At 48.6% G+C, this 14,750-nt stretch overlaps 1 protein-coding gene across 5 annotated transcripts in view; it reads right to left on the reverse strand.

The window, feature by feature from the left end:
- Positions 1-14,750, reverse strand: part of GPSM2 (G protein signaling modulator 2) — a 66,868-nt gene that overhangs the window by 27,887 nt on the left and 24,231 nt on the right. For all 5 annotated transcript variants that reach the window (XM_073582858.1, XM_073582857.1, XM_073582856.1 and 2 more), the window contains 4 exons: positions 13,086-13,201; positions 3,795-3,950; positions 1,189-1,297; positions 378-507 (listed from right to left, as the gene is read on the reverse strand). In XM_073582858.1, coding sequence (XP_073438959.1) covers positions 378-507; positions 1,189-1,297; positions 3,795-3,950; positions 13,086-13,201 — 511 coding nt within the window. The remainder of the gene's footprint in view (positions 1-377; positions 508-1,188; positions 1,298-3,794; positions 3,951-13,085; positions 13,202-14,750) is intronic.

The following is a 14,750-nucleotide window of genomic DNA, read 5'->3' on the forward strand; positions in this document are numbered from 1 at the left end:
TCACTTGGATCCTTGTTTCCCACAATGAGTGACATAAGCAGATTTGCAGCTCTGGGACATTACATTTCAGCAGATCTTTTTACTATAGCAAGGATTTGCCTCTACGTACTGTTATCCTGCAGGCAGACATAGCATTTGCATAACCTGTGCGGCCCCACAGGGGCCCAAGAGGTAAGGGGGGCCATTTCTCCAAAACAGGTGCAATTTTTCATTTTTAGGGGCTCTTGGGCTGCAAAGGGCCCAATTATTGTTCTTGCACAGGGGCTCTTTTCTGTGTCCGTCAGGGCCTGGAGGTGAAAACTTCTTTGCTATTATGTATAAGTTGTAAATGAACAATGGGCAGGGAAAGATACAAGTAGTTTGTTTATTTTCCTTACCAAGTGAACTGCTTTCTGAATCTGGCACCTCGGACAACACAGAAGTATTGGTGCTATAGCTCAGCCCCAGCACCATCTGTAGGTCCGACAGGTTCAGTTGTGCCGTCAGTTCTCCATTACGATCTCCCAACTGTGGAGACATAGAAAAAAGTTTTATAGGTCACAAGTCAAGTGTTGTTCTATATGGCAAGCCTGCATATACATACATGAGCACAACATTAGAGGGAAGCTGTCATAACAAAAATATAAGTGGTATTTACCAGCAATCGGAGTGATAATCTAATACGTGCGGCAGGCTTACAGTGAAGTGGGCCCTCTGGAGATCATGCTTTGTACTCCATGTAATGAAGCTTGTGGATAAGGCCCTGTTCACACTGACACCAAGGCTTCAGTTTCTGGGGCACATTTAGGCAACGAAACATAATATTATAGTTTCCTGTTGACTGATAAGATCATATTCCATTTATACTAATTAGAATAAGACCGCACACTAGGCTTTGCTGGCTGCCAACAACGATGGGAGCCCAGGAGAATGGGAAGACAACTGATGGAACTTGCAATCAGAATAATTTGCATTAAAATAAACAGGAATTAAAAAGTTCTTTGTTAAAATGGTGGAACAGATGACATGTAACAATGCCGGTAGGTACAGTAATTCCAGTTGCTGGAGCGGTTTTGAGCACCTGTGTATCCATGTGTCTCCGAAAGAGGAGTTCATCTAGTTCTAGATACGACAAGTAACAGGTAAGCTGGACACCAGCACAGACAATACAGAGGCATCGCCATGTTCTGTCACACAAGCCTTTCTTACCTCTCGCGAGATATCCAGATGCCTCTCTGCAAAGTGCACAGCTTGGTCGTGGTTTCCTAAGGCAGTGTACGCATTCCCCAAACTCCAACATGCCCGACCCTCTCCCACCCTACAATACAGAGACACATCTGAATATAGCATCTTATGTACAATAACAAGAATACTGACATTCATTGCTTCTCATCTGATCGCCAATATCCAATCCTGTATACCGTTACTACTAATCACTGATTAGTCAATGGGAAAGGTGCATACAATTACTATGTTCACAGATCAAACACACAAAATCACTATTTATTGGTAATAATTAAAAATATACAAAAATAAAATCCCCCCCCCACCAAAAAATGTGACCATATCCAAAGTGATAATAAAAAAGGTAGGTAGTTCAAGACAAAAGGGCCGTAACCCTATGCTGTCCACAAACCTCATCCCTACCTATCAGGAGAGCTTGGCACCCCCTTGAAAAGCAAATGGCGCCCGCGCTCACCGACGGCTCTCCCTGAGGGTCCCTATGAGACCCTATCAGAATGACGTATCAAGGAGAGTAAAAGAAAACTTGTAAATAAGGCATACGGGGATGCTACAGAGCCAAACACTTAATCTGGGCAATGATCCAAACAGACTTAAACTAAGCACAAAGATCGTGCCATACAAAATCTATGTATATAGCTGGTGGCGAAAAAGCATGGCACCAAGGCACACTCCATACAGAAAATTGTATGGTATACCCCAAAAGGCCGGTAACCATAAGCTTTTTTATACACCGGTTATGCAATATTCAATACTGTAGCAAGTTGTACTAAGCAAATACTATACATGATGTACAACAATCATCTTGCTGCAAAGTAACAGATGTGCTGAATAAATAACTGACAGCATTATATAGTGTGAAACCGGTATCACAAAGCGACATCTCATGAAGATAGTGATGGCCTTATCAATAAAGTGCCTCGAGGATGCTCTGGATGCAATGTGCAATAATGGGTGGAAGTCTCGCCCAGTGGCAGGAAAAGTCAGCCCCACCATGCAGCATGTGCAGCGACCCAATGTTCTCATATACTCTGCTTTATGATCCTGCATAGTATGTGCGCCTGATGAGCCTACTTTGAGGAGAAAAGCGTCAAGTGTAGCATACCTTGTATATTTCTTGTGAGTTTAGCATTTTTTTTTTATATCTATTGTGGGTCCAACACCCCTGGGGCTTAAGTGGGCGAGTGTAGACGGCCCTTTGTTTGGAATTACCTACCTTTTTATCACGCTGGATATGACGACATTTTTTTCTTTTAATTGATACCAATACTTTTACCACTAGGAAGAGAGCGGCCTTAGAAAACCCTACAGCCCTCTTCTCATTCTTCTAACCATGTTGTAGAGCAGATGGGGGACATTTTAAGATTTACTTTTCGCCCGCATTTCTTCAGATAGCTGTAATCTAAGTATACAGGTGGTCCCTGAGTTATAAACCAGATAGGTTCTGTAGTTATGTTTGGAAGTTGAGTTTGTATGCCAGTCGGAAAAGGTACAGGGCCGGCAAATGGTATAAAATCTACTAGTCACCTCATCACTCACCTTCTGCAGATCACTCCTCCTCTTTCCACCGTCGCATGATGCATCTCCGACCGGGACTTCTGGCTGCATCCAGGTCTCGGACATCACTGTGCATTGTAAGATCATGGAGCAAGTCTTAACGTCATGACTTTAAGACACAGTAACCTCCAAGGTCTGGCCTACAGTGGAGAGGCCGGGGATGTGGCGTGCAGAGGTGGAAAGAAGAGGACTGGACGGAGGGCAGTGGAGCAATGACGAGAGTGCGAGTGTTAGGTGGTTTGTTTTTTTTCTTTTACATCAGAGTTGTACACAAGTTTGATTTTCATAACTCGAGGACTAGGAACTTTTTGATAATTCAGTGGTCCCCAGTATTATTTTAACTTGACTTTGATCATTATAATGGTTAAGGTGCATTTATACCAAAAGATAATCATGACGGAGCGTTCCTAGAAACTCTAAAAAGACTTTCATGTAAAGAGGCTGCTGGTCACATGTACTAAACCGTATAATTAGATAACTGATGTCAATTTTGTTTTATTTGTATCTGTTTAAAAAATAAATCTGATAACAAAAATAAAAAGGTGCTACTGGTCACCAAATGAACGCGCAAAATGCTTATTTATTGGGGGAAATTATTCTTAAGCTTGCCTAAAAACAGATTTTAGTGGTGCAAGCTCTGGTGTAAACAGGACCTGTGCTGCAGAGGACAATGCCAGCAGAGGTCACTGAACCATCTATTACAGTACGCGTCTGCCTGTGTAATCCGGCCGGTCGGAGGTTGCTTAGTGCTGCCAGTCGGTCCGTGTAACTCATTCCTATACATTTCAAAGAGAACACATCATTATAAAGTGTCATTTATTTGTTCCAGATCCTAATAAAACACTGTCAGACAAGCATGTGCTACAACAGTGTTTTATTATGACCCGATGACTAATAGACATTAGTGAAGGAGCTTGTTGTGCAGAGCGGAGCCGCCCACACACAGCTGCCCCAATAACCCACTCCGACATGCTGCACTAAACAGGTTACAAAGAAAAATGTATTCAAGCTGTGACCTGTCATTAAGCTCCTTCGCGATGACGAGATGCTTGAGATGATAATCAATGGCCTTTTCATAGTCCTGAAGTAGAGTGTAGGTGTTCCCCAAGCTATAGCAGCTCTGCGCCTCCACTGCCCGGTCCTTCAGTTGCCGTGCCAGCTGTAGGGTACGCCTGCAGAAAACAACACGCATTACTCCAGGCCGGTGCGGAAAAGTTATCGGAGTTTCTTCGAGGCTAGGTTTAATCACCATTTCATAGTTTACAGTCAGAGGTTACACCTATCCTGTCCAAAAGTAGGACATTATTCAGGCTTTTTATTTGTGAAGGGGGCTGGCTAACTGCGCATTCAAGCCCTAATTTTGCCACCTTCTCCATCGATGCATTCACCATGACAAGCAAGGGGGCAAGCTACTAACCACAGCTCAGACCAGATGCCGATACAGGGAAGAGTCCGACTCAGACCCCAAGCTGTAGTCACACACGAAGGAATCTTTCAGATCTGAACTGTACTGTGTTCCAAATTATTATGCAAAAAGAGTTTAGGAGTGATAAGGTTAGAATTTTTTGTTTGTCATTTAAACTCATTGATGGTGATGTGTGTCAGGGCTCATTATATCACTGAAAGCAATTGCAGATACCTGTGCAAATTAGTTTGGCAGGTGTGTCCAAATAAAGGCAAGACTACTTAAGAAGACTGTTCCACATTATTAAGCAGCCTACATTTTTTGCCAAAATGGGAAAGAAAAAGGATGTGTCGGCTGCTGAGAAGCAACAAATTGTGGAGTATTTAGGCCAAGGCATGACTACAATCAACATTGCCAAGACACTTCATCGTGATCATCGCACAAATCAAGAAGTATGTAGCGGATTCCCAGCACACACGTGTGCGTGCTGAAAAGGAAAAATTGAGGACTCTTTCCAACAGTCAATTGCGTCAGGTTAAAAGAGCAGCTGCAAAAATGCCTTGTCATAGCAGCAGACAAGTTTTTGAAGCTGCTGGTGCCTCCAACGTCCCCCGAACAACAAGATGCAGGGTCCTTCAGAGGTTTGCAGCTGTGCGTAAGCCATCCTGTCGACCACCTCTATCCACTGCACACAAGCAGAAACGGCTCCAGTGGGCCAAGCGATACATGAAGACTGACTTCCAAACTGTTTTGTTCACCGATGAGTGCCGTGCAGCGCTCGATGGTCCAGATGGATGGAGTGGAGGATGACTGGTTGATGGACACCCCATGAAAAGACGGCTAAGGCGCCAACAAGGAGGAGGTGGAGTAATGTTTTGGGCTGGAATCATGGGGAGAGAGATTGTCGGCCCCTTTAGGATCCCTGAAGGGGTAAAGATGAACTCCATAATCTATGTGGAGTTTCTAAACCAGCACTTCCTGCCATGGTTCAAGAGGAAGAACTGTGCTTTCCGCAGCAAGATCATTTTCATGCATGATAATGCACCGTCTCATGCTGCAAATAACACATCTGCATCTCTGCCTGCTATGGGAGGACAAACTTATGGTGTGGCCACCATCTTCCCCTGACCTCAACCCCATTGAGAACCTCTGGAGCATCATCAAAAGGAGTGTCTATGATGGCGGGAGGCAGCTCACATCTAAGCAACAGCTCTGGGAGGGTATTCTGTCCACATGCAAAACAATTGAAGCCCAAACCATCCAAAAACTGACAAATTCAATGGACGAGAGAGTTCAGAAGCTTCTTTCGAACAAGGGGTCCTATGTGCAAATGTAACATCACCTAGAATAAAGTTTTGACTTGAAAACTGTTTGATTTCATTTTGTAATAAGCTGATAATGCTTATAATTTCACAATTGACCATTTTTTTGTTCAAAATAAAAAGGTTGAAAACTCTGCTGTGCATAATAATTTGGAACATGCATTTTGAGTGTTTATTATGTTTAAAAAAATATACTGTTTTCATAGGCAGTTTGTTCAAAAACATTGCAATTATACTAGAATATTAGATGACTGGAAAATAACAATGACTGCAATTCATATAGGTAATTTAGAGAAAATCTGAGGAAATATTTTTTGCATAATAATTTGGAACACAGTGTAGTAACTTGCAGAGGTGCTGTATGCATACATATAAATGGGGCTCTCTGGAGCGACATCTTCCCGCACATATCAATGTATACATGTCAGACTTATTTAATAATCCAAGTATCAGAGAAGAATACATCTACAGACAGTCAATAATTATAGACTGTTAGATCTATGCACAATAAAAAGTTATTTCTCGTTCGCCTTATTGGGGGACACAGAGACCATGGGTGTATGCTGCTGCCACTAGGAGGCTGACACTATGCACAAAAAAAGGTTAGCTCCTCCTCCGCAGTATACACCCCACCAACCGGCAGGAATTTCCCCAGTTTAGCTTCGTGTCAGTAGGAGGTGGACACGGGTCTTTCATTAGACCCATATCTACCTCGTCGTGCGTCGTTCCTTTTCAGGGTCCCGGAGGGATACAGAGTGAATAGTCACATCTGTAGTCCCACAAGAGACTATGAGTACGGCGTGTACTGCCACCCCGTATCCTCATAGCTCTCCGCAGCAGGACCAGGAGCTTTGCACAGGTGCGTGCCAGCTATATGGATGGTCCTTGCTCCCCCGCCTCCCACCCACTCGCCTACCAGAGCCTGTCGGTTGGACGAGGCGCGGACACTGGGAAAATAGACTCAGACAGCGTTGGATTTACAAGGTACCTTTATTGAAGACACCACTGGAGGATTCTTCGGAGCGGCACAGGGCAGTGCCGCAGGGTCCTCAGCTGCCTGCGCCTCCCGGCAGCCGCCGCACTTTCTGTTGCGCCACATGCCAGGCCCCGGCTGCGGCGCAGGCCTTGTCCCCCCCACCCGCCGCCACCGCCGCCCTCCTCATTCTATCCTGAGGGCTTTTTTCGGGCGGCGGTTTCTTCTTGGGCGGCCGTGGCAGCGCTGCAGGACTTCCGCGCCGCCCCGCGCTGACAGGCGGCCGCCGATACTAATTTAGTCCCTGGCTTCATTTCGGGCCTACTCGGCCGTCACGGCCACGCCCCCCGCCCTCTGTTATAGGCGGGCTGCTCTCCCGCCCGTTCTAGGACCACCCACCCTCCTAGTCTGTAGCTGGGCAGCGGGCGGTCTTCTCTCTGGGTCAGGCGGCTAGCTCCGCCCTTCTCTCCTTAACCGCGCTTTCCTTTTACCTCAGGCTGCCGCCATCTTTGCAGCCTGTCAGCCGGACGCCTTGGAAGACACCGGGCAGCGGAAAGGGGTTCCTCGTTATCCTCTACTGCGGCCATGCATCTCAGACGAGCTGGGCACATCGCCTTTCGGGCCACCGGACTGTGAGTAGCTCTGCAACTGCAGACTGACACCCTCCTCTGCCTTCTTTCCCTCAACCTTCCGGCATCTCCTCGGGGTTCTTTCTCCCGGAACGTGCCCGTCCGCCAGCACAGAGAACTTTCCCACTCCCCTCGGTTTAGACTGCAATTCAGCCCGATGCCGTCCAGGAACCATCTATTGCGCCACATGAGTGTGGACCACCCCATTCCTGGCTAGGCCTCTTTATCACAATCAGTGGCGGACCTCACCAGGGTGTCTGTCCATAGTGGCCGTTCTTGATAAGTTGCTCCTGGACACTTCCGCAAGGTCCAGCAGGTCGCAAGGGGTTCCATCTGAGCCAGCCAGCAGAAGCCGCAAAAGACCCAGGCAGAATCTCCGGCCGGAATCCTCTCCTGGCCTGGTCTCTCCACATTGTCCTTCCCAGCAGTCGCCTTCCCGTGCCTCCTCACCCGAGTCAGGTGAAGCGTTCTCGAATGCGTCATCCGAAGAGATTTTAGAGCTGGATTCGGACCAGGACGCGGACATGAAGGTTTCGGTACAGAACCTCATTGCTGCGATTAACCACACCTTCGAAATACAGACTCCCCTGCGAAACGCTCGGATCAGGAGGTTTCGTTCAGACGGGCAGTAACACCTTCCAGAGTCTTCACCTCCCACTCTGAGTTTGGTGAGATGCTTACCAGGGAGAGAGAGAAAATCTGACCAGACGCTTTCAAAGAGGGAAGCGTCTCGGCGTGCTCTATCCATTTTCAAAAGAGCTCACCGACAACTGGTCGGCTTCCTCCTCTGTAGACTCTCCCGTGTCCAGACTATCTTATCAACACGGTCCTTCCGATTTCAGGTGTGACGTCGCTAAAGGATTCTAATGGCAGAATTATAGAATCCCTAGCAAAGTCAGTATTCGAAGCGGCGGCGCTAAGCCCAGCCTTTGCTTCATCTTGGGTAGCAAAGGCCATAGCTACTTGGGCGGAGGATCTCCGCAAGGGCATCCTAGATAAAGCCCAACCGGAGCAATCGGCCAAACTGGCTAACCAGATCTCCCATGCAGGGGATTATCTGCTCTCTGCCTCCTTGGATGCCGCGTCTTGGGCGGCTCAGACGTCCAGCAACGTGATGACAATCCGGCGTACAATTTGGCTCAAGGCTTGGCAGGCGGATTTGTCTTCAAAGAGTCCCTTACCAATCTGCCTTTTCAGGGAGCGCGTCTCTTTAGATCCCAGCTGGACCAGATTATTAGGGACACCACTGGAGGCACAAGTTCCCTCCTTCCTCAGTCCAAGCCTTGTAGGCCTCCGCTAAGGCGTCAGTTTCGGCCCTTTCGGTCTACCAACAGAGGCCGCAGGCACGCCAGGATAGAAAGAAGGTCTCCTTCAGACCCACTCCCTCCTGGCGATCTCACTCATCCCAGGGCAGATCCTCCAGGTCCAGATCTGGTTGGTCCACAGCAGCATGACTATCAAGGAAGTCCTGAGGGTCCTTCCCAACTGGGCGGTCGACTCCTTTTCTACAGAGACGTCTGGCTTGCCTCAGTAGAGGACGCTTGGGTCAGGGAAGTTGTATCCCCAGGATACAAGATAGTTTGTTTCTCGTCCCCGGGATCGTTTCTTCGAGTCCATCCAAAAGACCCTGCCTTAGTCCGGGTTTCTTCGCATCCATCACCTCTCTCAGTTCCGGGGTGATTTTGTCCGCTCCCGAATCAGAACGTTTCACAGGGTTTTATTCAAACCTGTTTGTACTGTGGAAAAAAGATGGTGCAGTTCGTCCCATCCTGGATCTCAAGTTACTGAACAACAGGGTCCGATTGCGTCATTTCAGGATGGAGTCTCTTCGGTCGGTAATCGCTTCCATGGAGGCGCAGGAGTTCATGTGTTCAATAGACATTCAAGATGCCTATCTACATGTTCCCATCTTTCCCGGGCATCAGAGATTCCTGCGTTTTGCGATTCACCAGGACCACTACCAGTTCGTTGCACTGCTGTTTCGGTCTCGCCACCGCACCCAGAGTTTTTACAAAGATCATGGCGGCGTTGATGGCCTTGTTGAGGATGAGAGGTCTCGTTCTTTTTCCGTACCTCGACGACATTCTGATCAAAGCTCCGTCTTTTCACCAGGCTCGCCAAAATCTTACCATCGTCCTCTACACCCTGTCCAATTTTGGGTGGCTCGTCAACAAAAAGAAGTCCTGCCTTGTTCCGACACAACGTCTGGTGTTTCTGGGCCTATTGTTCGACACTCGTCGATCGACGGTTTTTCTCCCAGAGGAGAAGATTGTTTCTCTGCAGCGAGATGTACGGTCGCTGCAGATCACACGACTTCCATCTCTCCGAACAACCATGAAAGTTCTAGGAAGGATGGTGGCGTTGACAGAAGCGATTCCCTTTGCTCAATTTCACTCCAGACCCCTCCAACAGGCCATCCTGTCTCGGTGGAACAGGTCTGTTCATTCCCTGGATCGTCCAATTCGCCTTTCATACCAGGTCAGGCAGTCCCTCATTTGGTGGCGGACGTCACCTCTCATTGCCCTAGGACGGTCATTCCTTCTCATTCACTGGCAGATTGTGACAACGGATGCCAGCCTCCTCGGCTGGGGGGGGCAATATTTCGCAATCACACTGTTCAGGGTCGGTGGTCGAATAGAGACAGCTCTGCCGATCAACGTCATCGAGATACGGGCGATCTGTCTCTCGTTCACTGGGAGAGACTTCTCAGGGGCCTGCCAATCCATATTCAGACAGACTGCCACAGCGGTGGCAGATATCAACCACCAGTGGGGGACACGGAGTGCCTCAGCCCTAGCGGAAGTGTCCAAAATTCTTCACTCGGCAGAGGTTTCAGTTCCACCAATATCCGCGGTGCACATTCCCGGCATGGACAACTGGGCTGCCGATTTTCTCAGCCGCGGGAGTCCCGCGGCGGGAGAGTGGTCCTTACATCCGGATGTATTTCATCAGCTTTGCCGTCGTTCGGGAACTCCGGACGTTGACCTGCTGGCGTCTCCCCTCAACAGGAAAGTCCCACAGTTTGTATCCAGGGCTCGAGATCCTCTCGCCAGGGGCGCCGATGCTCTGACCATTCCTTGGTCTTAGTTCGAGCTCCCCTACCTGTTCCCTCCCCTTCCCCTTCTTCCCAAGCTGTTGAAGAAAATCAAAGCAGAAGGAAGTCCAGTCATCCTCATCGCCCCGAAATGGCCCAGAAGGTCTTGGTTCGCGGACATCGTCAACCTTCTCGCGGACTCCTCCTGGAAGGTTCCAGACAGCGCAGATCTGCGGTCTCCGGGCCCGATTTGCCACCTCAATTCTCGGCCGCCCAATTTGACGGCGTGGCTATTGAGTCCAAGGTTTTGAAGCGATCAGGTTATTCATACCATGATCTGGGCCAGAAAGCCTATTTCACTTGGTGAGAGGCCAATAACATTCCGCCCATGTCATTTTCTCCCCTTTCTGTTCTGGCGTTTCTTCATGCAGGCCTTGATGCGGGCCTTGCCCTCAGCTCTTTAAAAGGTCAAGTCTCGGCGCTATCCATTTTGTTCCAGAACACACTGGCCTCCCGTCCTCGGGTCAAGACCTTCCTTCAGGGAGTGGCTCATGCGGCTCCTCCTACCGTGGGCCGGTACATCCATTGGATCTTAATCTGGTTCTCGAGGTTCTGCAAGGTCCTCCCTTTGAACCTCTCAGGGAAGTTTCCCTATCCTTTCATGGAAAGTAGCCTTCCTAGTAGCCGTCACCTCCATCCGGCGTGTGTCGGATTTGGCAGCCATTTCTTGTCGTTCCCTTTTCTTGGTGCTCCACCAGGACAAGGTAGTTCTGCGGACTCCGCCTTCTTTCCTTCCTAAGGTGGTGTCCACTTTCCACCTGGATGAGGATATTGTTCTCCCGTCCTTTGTCCGGGTCCAACTCACCCTTGGGAGCGCTCCTTGAACAAGCTGGACTTGGTCAGGGCAAAGAAGGTCTACCTAGCTAGAACGACTCGTTTGAGGGAGTCAGACTCTCTTTTCATCATTCCAGATGGGGCGCGGAGAGGTCAGCCAGCATCCAAAGCTACTATTGCTCGCTGGATCAGGTCGGCAATTTTGGAGGCCTACTGGATCAAGCATCGAGTGGCCCCTCAGGGAATTAGAGCTCACTCTACCCGGGCAGTGGGTGCCTCCTGGGCGGTGCGCCACAGAGCTTCCGCGCTGCAACTTTGCAAAGCTGCAACCTGGTCATCTGTTCACACGTTTGTGACATTCTAGAAGGTCCACACCTACGCTTCGGCGGAGGCCAGCCTAGGTAGAAGGATCCTGCAGGCAGCGGTGGTGAGTCCACTGGCCTGATGGAAGTTTGTTTCCCACCCCAGAGACTGCTTTGGGACGTCATAGAATCATAGAATCATAGAATCATAGAATCGTAGAGTTGGAAGGGACCTCCTGGGCCATCTGGTCCAACCCCCTGCTCAAAGCAGGATTCGCTAAATCATCCCAGTCAGATGTCTGTCCAGCCTCTGTTTGAAGACTTCCATTGAAGGAGAACTCACCACTTCTCGTGGCAGCCTGTTCCACTCATTGATCACTCTAACTGTCAAAAAGTCCCATGGTCTCTGTGTCCCCCAATAAGGCGAACGAGAAAACAGGATTTTTGGGTTGCTTACCGTAAAATCGGTTTCTCGGAGCCTTCATTGGGGGACACAGCACCCTCCCATGTTCTACAACTCCTGTTCTTATGTTGTTGGTTATGTACAGTTGAGTTGTCTGTTCTGTTTCAATCTATTCTGTTACTTCTCCTACTGCTTTCTCACTAACTGAGGAAATTCCTGCCGGTTGGTGGGGTGTATACTGCGGAGGAGGAGCTAACCTTTTTTTGTGCATAGTGTCAGCCTCCTAGTGGCAGCAGCATACACCCATGGTCTCTGTGTCCCCCAATGAAGGCTCCGAGAAACAGATTTTACGGTAAGCAACCCAAAAATCCTGTTATTGTGATACCATGATTGCAAGCAAAAATCAAATTAAAATATTTTTATTCCCCAAAAATATAAAAAGTTCTATGAGTGATACCTTTATTGGCAAACCAGAGAAATCATATTTGCAAGCTTTCAGATCAAAGAGAAGGAGCCGCCGCCGCCGCCCCAGAGAAGGAGCCGCCGCCGCCGCCGCCCCAGAGAAGGAGCCGCCGCCGCCGCCGCCCCAGAGAAGGAGCCGCCGCCGCCACCCCAGAGAAGGAGCCGCCGCCGCCACCCCAGAGAAGGAGCCGCCGCCGCGCCCCCAGAGAAGGAGCCGCCGCCGCGCCCCCAGAGAAGGAGCCGCCGCCGCGCCCCCAGAGAAGGAGCCGCCGCCGCGCCCCCAGAGAAGGAGCCGCCGCCGCGCCCCCAGAGAAGGAGCCGCCGCCGCGCCCCCAGAGAAGGAGCCGCCGCCGCGCCCCCAGAGAAGGAGCCGCCGTGCTCTGAAAGCTTATTTTTTAACATGCGTTTTTGTACGTGTCTGCTGTGTCATGGTACTGATACTTCCTGGTGTTTTGCTTTGACATATTTTTATTGATATGCTTGGGTGAGGATTAAATGCGTTTTTGAAGCATTTCCGCCGCAAGAACGCATGTGTGTTTTTTACCTGCAGAATGTTGGCATCTAATGCAAGTCAATGGGAAAATTCTGTATAGAAAGCTCAGCGTACCCGCAAGTGGGCATGTTGTGGATTTGAAGCACGCACCGCGGGTCAGTTCATGCTGCGTTACAAAGAAGCACAGTGGGCATGAGATTTCTATAAATCCCGTCCACATTGCTGGAGCTGTAAGACACTGTGTCTGATGCTGCAAAAATATGCAGTGTCAAATCGTGGGAAAGGTATCGCTTCGAGAATACTTTTTTTTTGGACATGAAAGTGTTTACATAGACTGATTATAATTAATCAATGATATAAACTTAAATGAAAAATAAGCAATTAAAAGTAGTAAAAAAAAACACCTAGGTCTTTGCACACGTCTTTTAATCAAAACTCCTAAATTCTTACTTATAGTACTCGGCTGCCATCTCAAATTCACCCAGGAAGATAAAGGCATTTCCAAGATTACTGTACGCTCTTCTTTCTGCAGATCTGTCACCAAACTCCCGGGCAATTAACAGCCGCTGTAAGTTAAGGAAGAGTGAAGTTTCATTACTCCTGGTACTGGAAAGCCTGCAAGGGAATAAACAGGTCAGTCCTGAAGTTATTCTGGATATAAAAGGGAACCGGTCATCAGATTCATGCTGCCCAAACCACGTGGTGCACGAATCAAACCCCATTTGAGAGCAGCATGATGCATGGACAAATACTCCAATTCCAGCAATGTGTCACTTACTGGGCTGTTTGCTACAGTTTTGTTAAAATCACTGTTACCTGCTCCAGATCTACCAGTTCTCTGAATGCAGAGCGGTGTACACTGTGCACAGACAGAAATCTGCCAATAAGTGGTGGGGTTTGGTTAAGCACAGCTCATGAATAAGGAGGACTACTTGCCAGCAGCTTTGAGAGTCCTCTTGTGATAATCTCCTGCTGATAAAACAGTGATCAAAACTACAGCAACAGCTCAGTAAGGGTCCGTTTACACAGACTGACCAGCAGCATTAATTTACTGCTGATTGACAGTCATTTAATATCCTGTATATACGGGCACACAGATCAATAATAAACCCCTCAGACCACATAGGATGACACTGGTCTCAGCAGTGCAAGTCTGGCTTTCACAGAAAGAATGATGATCTTCTGTGCTGCACAAAATTTTATTTCAACCAACGCAGGAATACTCCCTTCCTAATGAATTCTCCCATCCAACGCAGGAATACTCCCTTCCTAATGAATACTCCCATCCGCCGCTCCTCCTCTCACTGTTATTAGCGGCTGTAGGTGTCGGATGATGGGTGCAGTAGTCCCATCAGCTGATACCAGTGACTGGAGGTAAGCTTTATACCTGCGATCACAGCTGAGCGCTCACGCTGACTTTTGACAGTGTGGGAACCGCGGCTCTTTGACCAGCTGGGATGATTTCAACACCGATCAGAAGCGGTGCTTGCTGCGCTGGCATGCACATGACAGCACGACAAACACCCGGTGTTCGGGCAGCCAAACTCAAACAGTAACACGGACTTCCTGGTAAAGTCCGTGTTCGGTGTCCCTGCCTGAACAGTGGGTGTTCGGTACAGACGCCGAACTTTACTGTTCGGGTTCACCCATCTCTAGTCATACTCAGCAGCAATTTACGTGGTCAGCACTGTCCCCATTGGAGCTCACAATCTAAACTCCCTATAAACATGTCTTTGTAGCATAGAAGGAAACTGAAAAACCCGGAGGAAGCTCACGCAAAACACAATGACGACTTTCCAGGAGTTAAATTAATTATGCATTAATTAAGCTGACAATTTCACTGAGGTTTGCAGACACTTCTGAGCCTGGATGGTGCCGTTCCTGGAACAATTGCCTGGATTTCTGTAAACTCCACTCAGATATATGGCTCAGATAAAGAAAGCTCACAGAAAATCTGCCACCGCTGCCCTATGGCTACATTCCTACATAGCAAATAGGCTGCCAAATTTCCACCCCGAGAATGTCTGTGGAAATCCTCCAGAGCACAATACCACTAGAGCGGCTGAGATGTGAGACTGAAGTGAAGTTCAAAAACTGAAGTCAAGGCAATAGTAA

This window comes from Dendrobates tinctorius, unplaced genomic scaffold (genome assembly GCF_039654945.1).
Source record: "Dendrobates tinctorius isolate UK_male_01 unplaced genomic scaffold, ASM3965494v1 ptg000074l, whole genome shotgun sequence".
In the NCBI taxonomy this organism is placed as follows: domain Eukaryota; kingdom Metazoa; phylum Chordata; class Amphibia; order Anura; family Dendrobatidae; genus Dendrobates; species Dendrobates tinctorius.